Below are 20,735 nucleotides of genomic sequence, written 5' to 3' on the forward strand. Positions count from 1 at the left end.
AAAATATAAACTTTTCCTAAGAATACAAATGCCTCTTGCCTAAAGTAAAGAACAAGTGGGCCTGATCACAACCCAAGATGACTTATGCCTAACAGCTTGAGAACACAAGAAGATGGGTAAGATACTTTCTATCAAACTTAATCAAAATCTGTTATTTGTTCATAATATGAGGAGCTGAATGAAGGTGCTTCTAACTTTTGTATCTACATAACTTGTACAAACAAGGATCCTCTCCTTGTAATGCTCTTTTTAGTATGGGTCCTCCCTTAATCAGAATCCACTTCTCCCAAAACAAAAACGGTATATATTTACCATTCTGTCCCCATCAACAGAGGCCACCCTTTTTATAAGGCAAGCTTTTTACTGTATATGGATGGCCTCACAAGTGGATGGGGGATAACTCTGTTTTAAACGTCTCCACTGTATAACGCTGTGAAATTTGGTTTAATTATGTTGGAGTTTTAAGAAGAAGATGTTCAGTGTATTTTATGTTATCATCATGACCATATAAGATGGTGGATTCAAAGCATTATGTTATGCACAAAAATCAAAGATTGTCATGCCAGTAAACTAACTGTCTATTAAGTTAAGCCAATTTCTATCTAGTGGTTCTTTTGATTAAAAATCATGTAAAGGGTTTTAACTGTCTATTAAGTTAAGCCAATTTCTATCTAGTGGTTCTTTTGATTAAAAATCATATAAAGGGTTTATCTATTTTTAGCTGATAGTTAATATATACAGTACTTGCTTATAAGCTAATTGTAAGTACAATTGACCCTGATCTGCCATTACATAATGCTCTGGTTGATCAGGGTCTATGCAATTTGTCCTGACAAACCATATAGACCCATATAAGCTGGCACCTTATGTGATGGCAGAACTGGGTTTTTGCACTTTGCAGCTGGACTGGACTTGTAAGCAAGTATATATCTTAACCTTAACAGCACTAATAAATGGCAACAAAGAAAGAAAAATAACCAGTGTTAGGCTATTCCAATATTTAGTAAAACTGCAATTTTTTACACTTCCATTAATACTTTCTGCAAAATCAAAATGGAAAACATGACAGGTGTCTAAGATCTGTCTCTAGATACAATTAACAATGAAATGTGAGTACCAAATCATGTAGTGCATGTTTATTTCATAAAGAAGTAACAATAGCATATAAATCTTATGAAAGTGTACGACAACTACCTGTGATCCATGCATGTTGTTGCCATTATTCACCATGGAAACCATACCAGTTTTTGTGTGTTTAATCCTAGGAGCCATCTCACATTCAAAGTACCTAGCTTGATCACCATACAGCTGCCTTTAAACACAAAAGAGTGAAAAATTCATGATTAAATAACAAAATGGCAGGGATCGTCCTGGGCTTTGCCAATGTCGCAAATTGTTCCTTATTGGCGACAAAAATATCGCATCTGGCGATTTTTTTGGCGACAGACTTTTTGGTTATTTAATGCGTACATACAATCATGGATTTGGACTGGATAAATTAAAAGGGAGAACAAAAGGAAGCCACAAACTTGACTAAGCAATGAATTGGAATCAATCTGTTACACAAACGATCCTTTGTTCGTATTGACAACCCCATCTTTACAGTACATTGTTACATCATAATCTGCTTATGCTGACATCTAGGCTGAGTACTGTATGCTGTGATATAGTCAATCACGCTACCGAACTATACCTACAACTGACCGACTTCTGAAGATGCGAATAGAACAGATACAATTAATTGAATGGCTAATCCTTCTGTTTTTTTTAATACATATACCAACAGTTTTGCTGAACCTTCATAGAAAACCGATAACCTTTGAAGTATATTGTGTATAAATACAAAGCAAATGGAAAAAATCTCAATCACAATTATATTTGTCGCCAGTGCAACATTATCATGAGCAAACGGAAGTTAGACACATGTTCATCATCTCATCCTAAGTTATAAAAATTAACAGCGTTTGGATTTAGTGCAAATTCATCAGACAATACAGTCACTGAACCCGATGACAAACCTTGCAGTCCAACATCATCTACATGTAGTGCTTCAAGTGCAACACCACATTATGATGAACGGGGCAAAAATTCCCAAAAATTTCTAGACAGTTGGAAACTTGGGCGTCCGTGGCTGAGATATGATAAAAAGTTAAAACAGATGTTCTGTGATGTATGTATCAAGGCAAAGTTCGTCAATTCATTTACAACTGGCTGTGATACTTTGAAGAAGGAGTGTGTCACCAAACATGAATCCAGGCGGGGTAAATAATATTTGTGCATTTTACTCATTGACCTTTTCCTTTTGCCATCAATCCCGTGTTATAGCTGCAGAGACTTAAACTCCGCAACAAGAAAAAGCAAAAAAAAACAAGTTTTGCTTAATTAAAGATAATTATTTCTCAAAATACAGGAGTGAAAGAATCCCTACATTGGGTGTGAATTTATGCTTATATATACGGTCCAATATTGCCAGGTGTTGACTCGTGTAAGTTTCTTGTCGAGAAAATTTATACAGTATTCAGTGATCATTCTTGGGATTTAGGAAGCAATTCACTACAAGCTTTGTGAAGCTAGCCATGGGGGGGGGGGGTCATTTAATTACGGAATGCATGCAATCGACGGTCGCATCATACGTCACTTATCTTACATTGCAATGTACAATCATAGGGTTTTATTATTATTAAAATATCAACTAAAGTTGATAATGCATTTTTTTTTTAACGTAACAACAGTCATACATGTGCACAAACGGTGATGCGGGATGCCAACACCATGGAAGCAGCAAAATTGTCCCAAAGCTGCACCAGTTGTGTATCACAGAGTTATTGAGAATATTATATTATAGCTTGTTAACAGTAATATTCCATGGATTTAAATGACAGTAACATAGGGAAAAACACGTGTACAACCTTAATATATTCAATGTGATGTTACTGTAGTACACCGTGATTGTTGTATAAATGCCAATATTTTGTTAATCATATATATATATATATATATATATATATCAGAACATGTATAATTATAAATGAAATATTTATGGCATACAAAATTAATGATTATTTCTATTTCAGGGTGCCACCCAACTCTCAGACCTCAAAGTAGATAAGCACACATTGAATGACAGTCACAAAAGCACCAGTGAGTTTCTGCAGTCGTTGGCCGATGTAATAGTTGATGAGCTGGTTACCGAGGTCAAGGAATCTTGTGTTTACAGTGTCTTGCTTGATGAGAGCACAGATGTTTCAGTACATCAGAATTTGATTGTTTATGTTAGGTACTTAACTAGTTTGGTTGGCAGTGTTGAACCAGTGACACAATTTCTAGGTATTCATCAGCTTCAAACCGCAAACGCAGAATCTATATATTCAGAGTTGTTAGGTTTAATTAAGTCATTTGGTTTTAGTCTGGACAATCTGATTGGTGTATCAATGGATGGTGCTGCAGTCATGTTGGGTTGCAAGAGTGGTGTTGTTACCAGGTTGAAGGAGGCTACTAAAGGTTTGCTTGCAACTCACTGCATTGAACATTGGTTAGCTCTGGGTAACAGGTGCTGCAGCTGACGAGGTTAGATACATGGTCGTTTCAAGATATACTGAATAATATGTACAAGTATTTTGCATATTCCCCCACTAATATGTGTAGGCTTCAGGCAATTCAGTCAGTGTTGGAGTCTTCTCACACTCGCTTGCATCAGGTATTCCACACAAAGTGGCTCAGTTTTGAAGGTAGTGTACAGGCAGTTGTTGATAATTTTCAAGCTCTAGTTAGTGTCTTCTTGGAAGACAAGTCTGCAAAGGCTCTTGTACTGTATAAGCCCATTGCTTGTTTCAAATTTGTTTATACAGCACACTATATGGCTGACATTCTGAGAACTTTGGCAGTTCTGTGTCAAGCTTATCAGAGATCTGATATTGACTTTACCGAGGTTAATCCCCTTCTCCACTCCACTGTTGAGCTTCTTGAAAGTTGGAGGTTGGAGTCTGGTAGTAACATTTCTAGGTTTCTTTCTGAGATTCCAGCAGAACCAAGTTTAGATTTATTAGGTTTGTGTACTTTTGAGTACAAAGGCCATACAATTAGCAATGGTGCTAAGCAAAGGTTGGAGGCTGCATCATCTTGTGCCAAATTTATAGATATTATTATAGACAATCTAAAAGCAAGGTTCACGGAGGAGGGTGATTCGATAGTTTTGAGTGCTCTAACCAAGTTGTTTGATCCCTATTTGTATGGTTCACAGGCTAACAGTTCCATTCTTTCAGAGGTTTCAGGTATTGTTTCAGATTACTTGTCTACTTGTGGGTTAGGTAATTAGTCAGGAGTTGGCTGGCTTTGTGGCTTATGCTAGGGTTCAAGTTCTCTGGAATGGTAAGGTGTATAGAGGTGTTAAGGACTTGATTCAGTTGGCAGTGAGATCCAGGGCAACATACCCTTGTGTATCTGCAGCTGCTGAGAGACTACTGGTGTCACCTGTCAGCACTGTAGACTGTGAACATGGATTCAGTAAGATGAACCTCATAAAAACTGACATCAGAAATAAACTCTGCATCTCATCTCTCAAGAATTTAATGGGAATCAGCATGTACAGATGTGAAAAATTAGACTTTGAAACTGCATTCAACAAGTGGGCAGCCCTAAAATCGCGACGAATCTTCATGTAACACTTTGTAACATTTTGTTAATGCTTGTTGTAATTAAAGTATTAACTAACCCATCTTTTGTAATTTTCATTGCCTGTTACATTAATAGACTAAATTAACACTTGGAAAAATGTACACTACTTGTTCTGGCGACACTTTTTGAAAATTGGTGACATAATATTGAGGTTGGCGATTTTTTTGGCCACAACTTTTTAAAAGCCAGGACCATTCCATGAAATGGTTTCTTGATATCTTCTCTAGCATGATACCAAAACCAAACTAGGGAATCAGAAAAGTCAGCTGAAGCTGTTCATAAAGAGATGAAGTGATATTGTACATGTAGAAATATACAGGTGATGGATTATCAATAAATGGGACTTTGTTGTTGTTGTTGTAGGGTTTAACACCATTTTTCAGCACATAATAGTCTATACATGGCGGCCAGTAATAATGGTGGAGGAAGAACCCGGGAAATCACCGGAAAGAACCACCGACCCTTGAGAAGCTACTGGCAAGCTTTCTCATGTACCCGCATTGGCCAAATCCGAGACTCAAACCTATGCAGACAGAGGTGAGATGGCAGTGATCCGTAATGGAGAGCACTTAAGACCACTCGGCCACCCTAAATGGGACTTGACATGACCTCTGAATGGTCTGAGCTGCCACAAGAATAAGAATGAGAAAACATGTATGAATATAATTTGAAATGATTTGATAAGGGTTACACTGTTTATTGGATATACACATTTCATCACAGTCCCTTAAAACTGACCCAAATGCATAACTTACCTGGACAGTATGATGGGCAGGGGTAATACCATAAATCGCTGCTTTTGTGGTATGTGTGTGATTTGGATTTTTAAAATAGCTTTAAAAAAAAATCAGTCATATTGCTACAATGTCTGCAATGTGGCAGTTTATAGTGATGTCTAGCACTGGGGCATCATGCCACAGAGATGTGGCATGATGTCCCAGCCAGTCACATTATCCTGACACCAGGCTGAACAGTCCTAACACTAACCTCTTAATGCTGAGCGCCAAGTGAGGCAGGTGTTAGTACCATTTCTGTAAGTCTTTGGTATGACTCGGCCGGGGATCGAACCCAGGACCTTCCACTTCCAAGGCAGACACTCTAACCACTAGGCCACCGTTGCGGTACTTTTGTGGTGGAGCATACAAAAAGATAATTGGAGTTAGTAACTGGACCACATAACTGGTTGGTTGAATGGATTAATTTATTAATTCATTAACTGCATGCCATAAAATTTAAATATGTCAAATCCAGACTGAATATAATTTAAGATAGTTGTTAATGTTTGAAGTGGATAGGTGTGTGTGATTTGGATTTTTTAACATAGCTTTAACAATTTTTCAGTCATATTGCTACGTCTGCAGTGTGACAGTTTATAGTGGCGTCTAGCACTGGGGCATCATGCCGCAGACATGTAGCATGATGTCCCACCCAGTCACATTATCCTGAAACCAGTCCTACCAGTCCTAACAATAAAATTTTAATGATGAGCGCCAAGCAAGATAGCTGTATGTACCATTTTTGTAAGTCTTTGGTATGACCTGGCCGGGGATCCAACCCATGACCTCCTGCATCTGAGGCGGATGCTCTAACCACTAGGCCACTGGAGCGGTTGAAGTGGATAGGCCATAAACTCCAGAACTTAACCACAACTTTGATGACATAATACTTATAGCAACTTCTTATCTGTCAACATCACAGGGTTATTATATGGGTTGACTTCTTAAGCTAGTTGGACTTCTTTGGCCAAATCTAATATTTTAACGAATTACAGTTGATTGTCCATGTTTTGTGATTGTATCTCTCTGTCACCGAACTTTTTCCACTAAGCCATTCATCATAAAGAAATGGGGATTTCCCAGAAAGAAGTGCAGTTCAGATAAAAATAAAACAGGCAAAGCAAGTAAAACTGAACATAGGTTCTCTTGTGACATTGTTGAGTTTAAGCAGATTTCATCAGGTTTACATCAGTTACTTTTAAAAAACTTTCCATAAGCTAAAAATACAGGCAATATTATTATCAACGATTTCAGTGAGAAGCTTCTTGTGCCTCTAGGAAGTCAAATTATGGCTGACACAATTGTGACCTGCAATGCTTGCAGGCTTTAAGCTGACTGCTCATCACACAAAGAAAAACAATTGAGTGGAATATCAGCCAATGTAAAGACAAGATAAATGAATCTGAAACCCTACCTAGTCAGCAATAACTTAAATTTAAGGGTCAACCCAGGTGAGGAATTCAGGTGAATGGATCACTTTTGGTCATATCATTTCTCTTTCATTTAGCTATTAATTCTAAATATGACTTCTGCCTTGCTGGAATCACTGCCTAGAATCATTTACCTCCTACCACCCCCACCGCCATGTATGCTACTGTTTTGTGAAGAAGAAACCAACTTTTATACCACTTATTAGATAAACCAGCAATCTAAAAATTTGTTTCCTAATAGTCACTTCCTTTATAAGATGGATGTATTTTATAACAAGCTTGGATGCAACATCACCTCAGTAATAGTCAAAAGAACTTTGCTAGAATTTGTCCAAAATCTTAATGATATAAACTTACATTCAATGTTTGATCAAAATCAAATCTGGTGCATGGCCAACAGAGTGGTAACAAGCAAAAATTGACAGGTGGGCAATGCACAGAAGACAAATGATACCAAGACATAGCTCACTTGGCCCTACACACCATATAGATTTCTCTGAAATAAATGAACCAATAAAAGGTCAAATAAACAACAATATAGGTCCCTTGCTTTATGACATATGGTAAGAACTTTGCATAGAAGGATGAAAATCATTCCCTGTCCTCTAAAATAACACGTCTTCTATTTCATTTAAACCATACAAAGACATTAATAAAACTGTAAGCACTGAGATTAATCTATGGTGTGGACAGGTGTATAGATGGACAGATGCAAAGAGACACCAAAGTGATCACTGTGTCGAACAAAACTCCGACAAAAAAAAGCATCTGCAAGATATATCACATTTAGCATAGAATAATATCTGTTGGAAACTGAATTCTATCTTGGACAGACTAATGCATGGAAAAACATTTACTGCCATTAATAAATACAATATTCTACAAGGCTGTAATACTGTATTCATAAGCCTAAATTTACTTAAAATGTGACAAATGCATATGAGCAACACATGTACTAAAATTCTTAAATCAGGTACATGCATTGGTTTTTCAGTTCTACTTACTGAAATATGGACGCCCCACCTCTCCCGGTCCCTGTTGGGTCACCTGTTTGTGCAACAAGATTTCTCTGAAATAAATGAATCAATATAAGGTCAGATAAACAACAATATAGGTCCCCTGCTTTACAACATACTGAATATTGATGCTGGAAGGTTAAGAAACTGAACACGGCAGACTCATTTTGCACCTCAAAATTTGGTGCTAGTTTTTTTATCCTGGAGCTGGCCAATCAGAATGCCTTCTGGACTTTCTACCAAAATCCACAGAGAAATACATGTACATGGGAGAAATCACTAGAATAAAGAACTAAGTTACCTGTAAAAGAAGACTTGGTAAAATTGAACAATGTCAAAAATGGTATGATGGAATTATCTGCACATGTACAAGAAATTGTTCTAATAAATTCCTATGGTTACCTATGCAGGGTAAGAGATTTCCAAGCGAGCGCACTTGAAACAGGATAAAATCACTTTCAAGGCAATGTCAATCAGAGGTTATACAGTAACTGCAAAACACATACCTGTTCGCAGTGTAGCATATCTTGATCTTGCATTTTATCGATGAACAATTACAAAATGAATGCATAAATTCCTTCATTTTTACATGCTTAAGGCAGACTTGCTTCATGTGAACAGAAAGCACTTTATGTCAATGGAATGCTTATTTTTATTTAAACAAAAGCAAGAATCCCTTGAAGGGACTGATGCTATATCGGCAAAAGAGAATTTGCAGGAATTCATACGATGTCAATTTCTTCCCAACTTCAACTGCTTTTAGCAGCTTTAGCAACTAAGTATGTTAACCATCACCATATTAAGTTTGAAAATAAATTTTTCTTGTATTTGACAACTTTGACAACCAGAATGCCATATATACATTTGTAAAGTCAAAGAACAGTAAAAGGTAAAGACACTAACTGATTTGGAACACAGGTTTGCAGATGTTAGAATACAGTATGGTATACATGCAAACGGTGAGCACTTTGGGACGGTCCTCTCAAGATGGGGACTACTGTACAACCAAATGATTCAGGATGTTTGGTTTTGTAATTTTAATGCCATTTTTCAGCATGATACTTTATTAAAGTGGCAGTATATTTGGTAGAAGACGATCCTGAAAAATCTCCTGGAGGAACCACCAACTTACAGGAACCTACTGGCAAACTTTCTCACATGAGACTTGAACCCGCATGGACAAATCTGAGGCATCAGTGATCTATAAAGGAAAGTTATTTAGACCACTCAACCACCTGGGGCCCCTCCATTCAGATGTATGAATAACAAGGAAAGTTATTTAGACCACTCAACCACCTGGGGCCTCTCCATTCAGATGTATGAATAACAAGGAAAGTTATTTAGACCACTCAACCACCTGGGGCCTCTCCATTCAGATTATGAATAACAAGGAAAGTTATTTAGACCACTCAACCACCTGGGGCCTCTCCATTCAGATGTATGAATAACAAGGAAAGTTATTTAGACCACTCAACCACCTGGGGCCTCTCCATTCAGATGTATGAATAACAAGGAAAGTGATTTAGACCACTCAACCACCTGGGGCCTCTCCATTCAGACGTATCAATAACAAGATTCATGGACATCTTACATATCAGTACTATTTTCATTTAGTAAAACTTACTTACTGCATGATGTGCTAAAACCAATAACAATGTGGCTATCTTTTTAGGTGGTGAAGCAAGAAGTTAATTTGAAAAGCTACTCTCTAGCAGCCATTTTGTTTGGCCAAATCAGCAACATTTTTTGTGTGGCCAAAGTAACAGATCATAAGAAATATTTCAGTGGAAAGCCCAAGTCAATATAAACATTATTTCAGGAGAAGTGACTGACATATTTTCAAGACAGCCTGTGTTGTGCCCATTTGTGTTGTCATATCAGCTCCATTTTCAAACAGTACCAACTTTAGATAGTAAGACGTATCTATCAATTAATTAAATATGACCAAATGCTCAAAGGAGTAACAATAACACGAGTTCATGATGGCCACTACATGGTCAGTCCTACATCATTTTCATTTACAACCAACTACATACATGTACTGTTGAGTCTTTTTGATCAGTTCTATGATAATAAACTGAACACATTTTTTGTCAGTTTTACTTTAAATAACAGTGTAATCAATACACTTTAAATAACAGTGTAATCAATACACTTTAAATAACAGTGTAATCAATACACTTTTACACTAGCAGCTGATTAGCTAGTTCATTTATGAATAATATCATGCGCACAGCCCTATTCAAAGAAGGGATTCAGTCAGTAATTCCAGACAAGCTATTCATTAGTTTAATGGTAAACTTAAGTAAATACAAACAAATATTAAAAAGTACATTTGGAAGATTTTCTCCCTATTTCATCATTAACGAAAACCCCATGTCAACCTGACCATTCAATCAGGAGAGGAAGTAATAAGATGACTTTCAAACTGGATGCCATGGCAACCATCTGAGTATACAAAACTAAAACTGAGTGTTCCAAGTTTCGTTACTTTCCTTTTAATTTCGGAGGTGTTGCGTTAACAAATAACTGCTAATGGATGAAAACTTTGCATAATCTCACTGGGTTTGAACAGTATAGAAAAATATGAACTAAAAGATTTGTGGTTAAGTCGTTAACCCCTGGTGCCAACCTTAAGCATTAGGAGGTAGCACCCTACTTCCGATCTCTGTAGCATCAAGGTCGTTTAAGATATACCAAAGTGGGTGGTATTACAGAAAAGTAGACAGATGTAACCTTACAATGATTCCAAATAATCTGGATTTTCTATCCGCATAACAAAATACTGAGGGAAAAGTGTATTTTTTTTTACTCTATTGTATTACACACAAAAATTGCCCATTGTCAGAATTGGATTTTGTGTCTGGATTGTAGACGTTTTGGCCCTAGATCTAAGGCAGACCAGTCTGACCTGCACAAAGCTGAACCTTTACAAAAAGTAGGATAAGCTGGGCCTTCTGCAAATGCACAAGTGCAATAGCCAATGAAAAATGATGTTTCTAACATAACTAGGCATCTGACTTAATGAAAATCTCTAGGAAGATGTATTTGGTTAAATTCTGAAGTAGTCCCCAAAATGCGTCTCCTATTAAAATTTCAGGCAAAAATGACAAAAAATATTGTGGGGTTAATGAGTTAAACTTGCAAGTGGGAACTCTTTTTTATCAGAATGCATTATCACTGCAACAGGGTGCACTGCCAGAGCATCTAGTTAAATTACCATGCACTTATATGAACTGCAAGCATCTAATTTACCTTGCACTCATCCTGACTGTAAGCATCTCATTTACTATGCACTCACCTGAACTGTAGGCATCCCATTTACCATGCACTCACCTGAACTGTAAGCATCTCATTTACCATGCACTCACCTGAACTGTAAAGCATCCCATTTACCATGCACTCACCTGAACTGTAAAGCATCTCATTTACCATGCACTCACCTGAACTGTAGGCATCTCATTTACCATGCACTCACCTGAACTGTAAGCATTCCATTTACCATGAACTCACCTGAACTGTAAGCATCTCATTTACCATGCACTCACCTGAACTGTAAGCATCTCATTTACCATGCACTCACCTGAACTGTAAGCATCTCATTTACCATGCACTCACCTGAACTGTAAGCATCTCATTTACCATGCACTCACCTAAACTGTAAGCATCTCATTTACCATGCACTCACCTAATCTGTAAGCATCTCATTTACCATGCACTCACCTAAACTGTAGGCATCTCATTTACCATGCACTCACCTAAACTGTAGGCATCTCATTTACCATGCACTCACCTGAACTGTAAGCATCTCATTTACCATGCACTCACCTGAACTGTAAGCATCTCATTTACCATGCACTCACCTGAACTGTAAGCATCTCATTTACCATGCACTCACCTAATCTGTAAGCATCTCATTTACCATGCACTCACCTGAACTGTAGGCATCTCATTTACCATGCACTCACCTGAACTGTAAGCATTCCATTTACCATGAACTCACCTGAACTGTAAGCATCTCATTTACCATGCACTCACCTGAACTGTAAGCATCTCATTTACCATGCACTCACCTGAACTGTAAGCATCTCATTTACCATGCACTCACCTGAACTGTAAGCATCTCATTTACCATGCACTCACCTGAACTGTAAGCATCTCATTTACCATGCACTCACCTAATCTGTAAGCATCTCATTTACCATGCACTCACCTAAACTGTAGGCATCTCATTTACCATGCACTCACCTAAACTGTAGGCATCTCATTTACCATGCACTCACCTGACTGTAAGCATCTCATTTACTATGCACTCACCTGAACTGTAGGCATCCCATTTACCATGCACTCACCTGAACTGTAAGCATCTCATTTACCATGCACTCACCTGAACTGTAAAGCATCTCATTTACCATGCACTCACCTGAACTGTAAGCATCTCATTTACCATGCACTCACCTGAACTGTAAAGCATCCCATTTACCATGCACTCACCTGAACTGTAAAGCATCTCATTTACCATGCACTCACCTGAACTGTAGGCATCTCATTTACCATGCACTCACCTGAACTGTAAGCATTCCATTTACCATGCACTCACCTGAACTGTAAGCATCTCATTTACCATGCACTCACCTGAACTGTAAGCATCTCATTTACCATGCACTCACCTGAACTGTAAGCATCTCATTTACCATGCACTCACCTGAACTGTAAGCATCTCATTTACCATGCACTCACCTGAACTGTAAGCATCTCATTTACCATGCACTCACCTAAACTGTAAGCATCTCATTTACCATGCACTCACCTAATCTGTAAGCATCTCATTTACCATGCACTCACCTAAACTGTAGGCATCTCATTTACCATGCACTCACCTGAACTGTAAGCATCTCATTTACCATGCACTCACCTGAACTGTAAAGCATCCCATTTACCATGCACTCACCTGAACTGTAAGCATCTCATTTACCATGCACTCACCTGAACTGTAAAGCATCCCATTTACCATGCACTCACCTAAACTGTAGGCATCTCATTTACCATGCAATCACCTAAACTGTAAGCATCCCATTTACCATGCACTCACCTAAACTGTAGGCATCTCATTTACCATGCACTCACCATTGTTGTAAGCATCTCATTTACTATTCACTCACCTAAACTGTAAGCATCTCATTTACCATGCACTCACCTAAACTGTAAGCATCTCATTTACCATGCACTCACCTAAACTGTAAGCATCTCATTTACCATGCACTCACCTAAACTGTAAGCATCCCATTTACCATGCACTCACCTGAACTGTAAAGCATCTCATTTACTATTCACTCACCTAAACTGTAAGCATCTCATTTACCATGCACTCACCTGAACTGTAAAGCATCTCATTTACTATTCACTCACCTAAACTGTAAGCATCTCATTTACCATGCATTCATCTTTGTTGTAAGCATCCCATTTACCATGCACTCACCTGAACTGAATGAAACAGGCAGAAATTGTAGTACTTGACCTTGCACAGCTTCAGAAAATTTTGGCAACCTGAACAAAAAATCAAAAACAAGAAATAATCAAAATGCCAAAGAGATTATGTTAGTGCATAGTTGTAGTACAACAATTTCAAGGTTATTTGAAGACAAAAATATCAATGGCATGCCATCAATAAATACTTGCTCTTTGGAAATGGTGTCTAACCAAGACTTAATGGAGAAGTGCTGTTTGCTCACTATTACCGATTCACACAATCTATTTCCCCCTCCCCCCTACCAACACACAAACACCTGTAACCCCAACCCTCTTTTATCTCCACCCTATCTCTGAGACACTCATGTGACATACGTTAGTTAACTGGTATGGCAAACAGTAGTATAGTATTATGTGCACTGATAAAGTGTAATATTCAGCTCTTTCCATATGACCAAATAGGTGAGGCAGGGAGGTATTCTTTTCCCTTTGTTATTGAATATATATATATATATATATATATATATATATATATATATATATATATATATATATATATATATATAGATGAGTTAAATCATAGACTGGGTCAGTGTCACATAGGATTACATATGCCACCAAATGTGTCATTTCTTAACAATTTTAGAGTTTTGCTTACGATATGTCATTGATAAGTCCTTCTATCACAGGTTTAAAGAAACTTTTAAAGATATGTGAACAATACACATTTGAGAATTATATCATTTATAATACACAAAAATCAGTATGCATGGTCTTTCAGTCAACTTCTTTCAAATTACCATCTCCTCCCCCAGTACATCTTAATGACCATGTTCTTCTGAATGTCACCAGTTATACATGGTACACTAAACTGGATTAGCCACCATATGCTGTTTCATTTACATTTACGAGCTTCAACTGACAAGGTTTTTTATAGGAATAGAAAGAGCTGGATTAGTTTTTTTAACATAGCTTTAACAATTTTTTAGTCATATCACTATGATGTTTGCAGTGTGGCAGTTTATAGTGATGTCTAGCAGTGGGGCATCATGCTGCAGACATGTAGCATGATGACCCACCCAGTCACATTATCATAACACCGGGCAGACCAGTTTTAGCACTAACCTCTTAATGCTGAGCGCCAAGTGAGGCAGCTGTTAGTACCATTTTTGTAAGTCTTTGGTATGACTTGGCCGAGGATCGAACCCATGACCTCCCACATCCAAGGCGGACGATCTAACCACTAGGCCACAGCTGCAGTCAGGAATAGAAAGAGGGAAAGTCACTGAAACTTAATAAATTATAAGTAAGCAGCAATAGCAGAACATCTGTAATATGTACTGATAAGAACATAAAGTACCATGATAATACAGCGTTCTGGCTACATAAATTTAGGAACTATTCACTGAATATCAAAATTAGATTGTTCAAATTGTATTACTGCACAATGTAATGTGTTCATCTGTGGACAAACTATAGTGAATGTATGAAAAGAAAACTAGTTATTAGTTACAAATAATAGTTTTCATTATATATTAAGCCTTCAAAGATAGAACAGTGCCTCAAACATGTTTGTAAACTATAACATATTCCATTTTTATGAAGTCTTGAGAAAATGTGTGTTCTCAATGATGCCAAGAATATCAGATACTGAGATAGTAAGAACATTATCTTGAAATATGTGTGGAACTATGACATTCATTTAAATTCACGTATTATAAGTAAGTGGAACAAATTACTCTTTAAAATGTGCTACATAATTTCATTCTTAACAATGCCGGACACTGTCCATTGTTATATAAGTGTCTGTATACTTGTACATAAGATATTTACGATATTTTATGTTTTAAAATACTTTTATTTTATATCTACATTTTAATTTCGATGTAAAGACTACGTACTCTGAATAAATAATTATTATCTTCGTGATACGTTTTACCGCGAAAATAGGTTACAGTTACTGTACTAGCGACGCCAACAACGCTTTCATTTCTTCCCCACCTCCACAATATAAAAGATATAAGAACCTCATAACGATACATGGATATAAAAACGCACATTTAGGCCTTTCTTCTGTATACAGATCAATTGTAATATCGCCCACAGATGTCTCCAATAGCACTGCCATTTTTTCAACGTTGCTATTACGCTTTGATTCTATCTATAATCGTTTGTGTCATACCGATTTAATTTCCAGAAGCGCTTAACTTCCTGATCTATACGCACAGGAGAGATACTTTTGCGGAAAGAGAAGGTTTGGTGTGATGGCAAGGTTCGATCATGCGGTATACTTGAAGCATTCGTCTTTTTTAAAACAACAATTAGATCTCCGCTTTTTTACGGACATCCGCTACCAGTAATGTCAGAAAAAAGCGGAGATCTACTTGTTGGTCTAAATTTTCTATTATTGTTGTTGTTGTTATTGTTGTTGTTGGTGTTGTTGTTGTTGTTATTATTATTATTATTATTAAATCAGAAAACAATTTAATTAAAATTTAAATTAAAATTTTATTGAATATTGTTGAGGCAAATATGTGAGACTATTACAACCCTGAATTATACAATGAAAGTATTTTGTATCTGGTAGAACTTTCTCCAATGTAAAATTATAATGGGTGGAAGGAGTATGTAGTATCATAAAATTAAATGAGACGAAGACACAACTACTGAGACTTCATATTAGGTTAATTACAGATAATAGTCTGAATTAGCTATCTGTAAGTGGGGTTAAATTTTGACGCAACACACACACACGCGCACGCGCGCGCATGCACGCACACGCACACACACACACACTTAAAGCATCATCTATTTAGCTCTATTTCCTTACTAATACTTTTGGATAAATTTCTACATTTTATTGTATAATCGCTGAATATTGCAATGTCGAAATGAAGTTCTCATGGACTTCATATACAACAAAATTACGGGTGTAAGTGTTGTTCCATTTCTCGATTTTGTTTATTATTATTATTATTATTATTATTATTATCACATAAATATAATTGTGACAAAATAATAAAAGCCTACAGCGAGTAACAAAAGGTCTCAGTGTAGATGATAATAATGATGATGATGATGATGATGATGATGCAGTCGAAATAAGTGAGCTTTGAGAGCACTCTTGAATGGGATCACTGTGTCTTTGTGTCTAAGTTCAGTTGGCAATTCATTCCACGTTGCTGGGCCCTGGTATGCAAAAGAACGCTGTCCATATGACTTTGTTTTCATACTGGGAATAATGAGTATACGATTGTCAAAAGACGAGCGTAAGTATCTTGCTGGTGTGTACACATGGGTGAGGTCGGATAGGTATGTTGGACTAGAGTCCGACAGTGAAACGTAGCACAGAGAACAAAATTTGTTTTCATTCTGGATCGAATGTATAGCCAGTGTAGGGTACTAAGCAGCGGGGAGGTGTGCTCTGATCGTGGTACTCTAAGTATGATCCAAGCAGCTGTGTTTTATAGCTTTTTAAAGTTTCTGGAGCAGATATTGAGATGAACCAGACAGAATTGAGTCACAATAGTCCAGTCTTGAAAGTACTAACAAACACACAAGTGTTTTAGTGGCATCAACTGAAAGATATTTATGAATTGAGCTGATGCGTCTCAGCTCAAGATATGCAGCCTTGCATATGTTCTTGACATGTTGGTGCAATGTGAGAATACTGTCCAGAGTAACACCTAGGTTACGTACTGATTGTGTGAATTTAATGTTGGTGTTGCTGATATTTAGTTTTTGAGGTAAAGGATGTGAATGAGAAAGTATTTTTGTTATGATCAGAATGGCCTCAGTTTTATCATCATTCATCTGCAGCTTGTTACATGTCATCCATAATTTCACATCAGAAATGCGCCTCTCTATACCTTGGATGGTAGCATCAACTTCAGTTGGATGGCTAGATTTGTATATTTGGGTGTAATCAGCGTACGATTGGTGAGACACTAGATAATGATCTATGACACTTGAGAGCGATTGAGTGTACATAATGAAGAAAACAGGTCCAAGAACAGACCCTGTGGAACACCACTACATAGATCAACTTGAGCTGGAGTGTATTCCATTTGCAGATACAATTTGTGTCCTGTTGACCAAGTAGGACTTGAACCACAGAAAGGCTGTATCATAAATGCCAAATACATGCTGGAGACGGTGAAGTAATATACCATGGTCTATTGTGTCAAATGCTGCAGACAAATCAATGAGGGTGAGGACTGTAATCTTTCCCCTATCCAACGCAGAGAGAATGTCATTAACTACTTTTAGAAGAGTAGTTTCAGTACTGTGGCAAGGGCGATATGCAGATTGTACATTGCTAAAAAGACTGTTTCAATTTTGATGCGATACAAGCTGGGATAGAACAACCTTTTCTACGATTTTTTATATGAATGGGAGATTAGAAACTGGGCGGTAGTTCTTTAAATCGTTATGGTCTAGTGTTGGTTTCTTCAGCAGAGGCTTTACAATGGCAGTTTTGAAAACTGATGGGAATTCCCCGAATGAGAGAGAGGTATTAATAACATCAGTTAGTGAAGGCAATACTGGATCTAAGCACTCAAGCAGCAGTGATGATGGAATTGGATCAAGTTCACATGACTTTGGTGCACTCTTCATCAGGATTGTATGTACGAAATCCATAGAGACAGGTTCAAATGCTGCTAATGGTTGCCGCTCAAATTATGTATCCCAACTGTATGGTGACGACGAGTCAATTGAAATTATGGTGTCAAACTTATCTCTAATGGTTTGTAATTTGTCACGGAAAAAAATTGCAAACATGTTCGGAAGGTCGACTGGAGAGAAGATAGTTGGAAGTGGTGTAGATTTGTTCCTTGACATTACCTTGTTAGTAGTCTCAAAGAGCTCTTTGCAGCTGTAACTTTCCATGATGTTAGTAGTATAGTGGGCTGATTTCGCTGCAATGACTTTATTTGTGACATTCTTCTTAGAGGTTTCACAGATTTGCTTATGAATAGTGAGTCTGGTGGAAAGCCAAAGTCTCTAAGCTTTACGGCGGTCTCTTTTAGCAGTGCGAAGCTGGCCCTAACACTGCCATACCATGGAGAACACTTTTGAATTGATACTCTGCATTTGGTAGCTGTGGTATGTTTGTCAAGCAATGAACACAGGCAGTTATCGCGTTGCTCTGCGGTAGGAGGTAAGCAAGTTGTTTGGTTAGCTTGGATGTCGTGCATTAGTTTGGTTCTATTTATTATACGGAGATTTCTCTTAGTAGCAGATAAAGGTACAAGGTTAGGGACTGATACGTCAAGATGGCATATAATGCAGAGGTGATTTGATGCAAGGTCATGGGATACCAGGCAGGACCGTAGAATGTTATCATCAGGTCTATGAAGAATCCAGTTTAAAATGTTACCATGTTTATGGGTGGGTTGGTTAACTGATTGAGGTTGAAAATATTAATGGAATCTATGAGTTTTGATGTATTTGGGTTTCCGGGACAGTCAATGTGAAAGTTGAAATCTCCACGAATAATCAGATTGCCAGCTATCGAATTTCCAAGGTCCAGGAGATTCGGAAAATGCTCCAAAAAGAGAGAGTCAGCCAGCTTGTTTTTCTACTAGAAGGAGGGCGGTATAGGAAGAAAAAATGGACTGACCATTGCTCCAGTGTGAGTGTGGTTTGGACCTGTTCAAACTATGTGTGGTCGTCATTAGAGTAAATATTCAAAGTTGGCACATTTCAGCCAACATTATAACCAACAAAGTTAAGACTTAAAGTCATGTGTACACCAACAAAAATACAACAACAAAAATGTGCACAAGATATAACACGTACAGAGTAAGTTTCTTCACTGCTAACAGTGCATTTTGCACTAATTCGCATCAGAAAATGGTAGAAACACTGGAACTTTATTTAGAAGTTTGATTCTTATCCCAATGTTATTACTTAAGAAGATTGCAATCTTCATTCAAATTAGCATGCATTCATCAACTTAATAAAAGTGACTTTAATTATGTTTAACGTATTACATCTTGTTCATCGACTTAACTGTGTGCCGGTATTTTCTTTAATTGCAGACATCGTTGAATAACTGTGTGATTTTAGTGGGAATGACCATTAGCAATGTGCTAATTATTGTTTTTAAAAATGCGTAATTTGGGGTCGAATCGTTCCACGACTGGGATTGAAATGACTTGGGGTCGAAATGTCTTGGGAATTTTCTCAGGGTCGAAATGTCTTGGGGTCGAAATGTTTCGCTCCCCTTACGAAAATCGCTATATATCCCTCCTACACCGAAATGAGACAACAGTTTAGTTTTGCATGGTATGTCCGGTTGTCACTTCATAGAATGATATTTTTCATATGGAGTTTGGGTACTTTTTCATTCAAGTGGCTGAAAAAATTTCGGGGAAAAGTTTTTATCAGCACCGTGACTCTGAATAATAATAATAATAATAATAATAATGATGATGATAATACTAGTAAATAATAACAATAATAATAATAAGAAGAAGAAGAAGAAGAAGAAGAATGCATGCATGTGATATAGACAACCTCTGTGCATGTTGTAAGAGTCGACTACTAATAAGAACAAGTTGCGTTCCGTAAAGATGTTCCAGTCGAGAGGGTTTAGAGCTTTCTAAAAATCTGCGGTTTATATAAATAGGTGACCATTGTATTTTGAGGAATTGACACTTTGGCTGTAATATTGCTTTGCATGCCTTTAGTAAATATCTAAACTTACTTGGGACTTTTAGCTTGGATTGTGTTGATGTGTCGTTAAAGCCTATGCATCCGTAAATATATTATTATTGTTGTTCTTGTTGATGCTATTAACAACAACAACATCATCATCTTCATCAACAACAACAGCAACAATACTACTATAGCAATACTAATAATAGTGATGTAGTAATGCTAGCTTTTGTCGATGTTGCTAGTACTGGTACTTTTGATTCTGTAACTTTTATTAATAACAATAACTTTCGGTCTAGCATTAACACCAAAAAAAGCTATGAGTAATGGAGGAGAAAAGGGAGAAAAAAGTGTAGGAGCAGGAAGGAAGGGAAGAGGACACTGACAACGATATTAGTTGTAGTAGTAGTAGTTGTTGTTGTAGGCATATCGTTTGATAACAACCACTTTATCGACCATTATTATTTTCTGTTCCAGGTGGATTCTGTCTCCGAAAATTATCGTGGAACATATGGACAGACAAAGGGAGCATACATAATTTGTCCTGCATATGTTAGAAAGGAAAACGCCTCCTTTTAAGCACCCACCCCCGCCCCACACATCACCAGTTTGTCAAACGTAAAAGAAAAAGATAGTCGGTATCGGAAATGGATCGACAAATCCGTATGACAGCAAAAACGAAGAACTACAGACCAAATGACGGTATT

General features: G+C 37.3%; 2 protein-coding genes across 2 annotated transcripts in view; one reads left to right on the top strand and one right to left on the bottom strand.

The window, feature by feature from the left end:
* The window catches only part of LOC149786661 (peptidyl-prolyl cis-trans isomerase-like 4), a 46,634-nt gene extending 31,096 nt beyond the window's left edge, over positions 1-15,538 (bottom strand). Inside the window, exons 1-4 of the mRNA XM_089977188.1 lie at positions 15,424-15,538; positions 13,376-13,443; positions 7,885-7,949; positions 1,195-1,312 (exon numbers count right to left, since the gene is read on the bottom strand). Of these exons, the coding sequence (XP_089833314.1) occupies positions 1,195-1,312; positions 7,885-7,949; positions 13,376-13,443; positions 15,424-15,493 (321 nt within the window). The 5' untranslated portion in view covers positions 15,494-15,538. The remainder of the gene's footprint in view (positions 1-1,194; positions 1,313-7,884; positions 7,950-13,375; positions 13,444-15,423) is intronic.
* LOC149786662 (E3 SUMO-protein ligase KIAA1586-like) lies at positions 1,319-4,661 on the top strand. Its single transcript, XM_089978073.1, has 4 exons — positions 1,319-2,266; positions 3,075-3,555; positions 3,591-4,271; positions 4,447-4,661. The coding sequence occupies exons 1-4, from the start codon at positions 2,159-2,161 to the stop codon at positions 4,659-4,661; spliced, it is 1,485 nt and encodes a 494-aa protein (XP_089834199.1). The 5' UTR covers positions 1,319-2,158.
* Positions 15,539-20,735: the final 5,197 nt, after the last annotated feature.

The sequence above is a fragment of the Sinohyriopsis cumingii genome, chromosome 12, assembly GCF_028554795.1.
Source record: "Sinohyriopsis cumingii isolate HCF-2022 chromosome 12, ASM2855479v2, whole genome shotgun sequence".
Lineage (NCBI taxonomy): Eukaryota > Metazoa > Mollusca > Bivalvia > Unionida > Unionidae > Sinohyriopsis > Sinohyriopsis cumingii.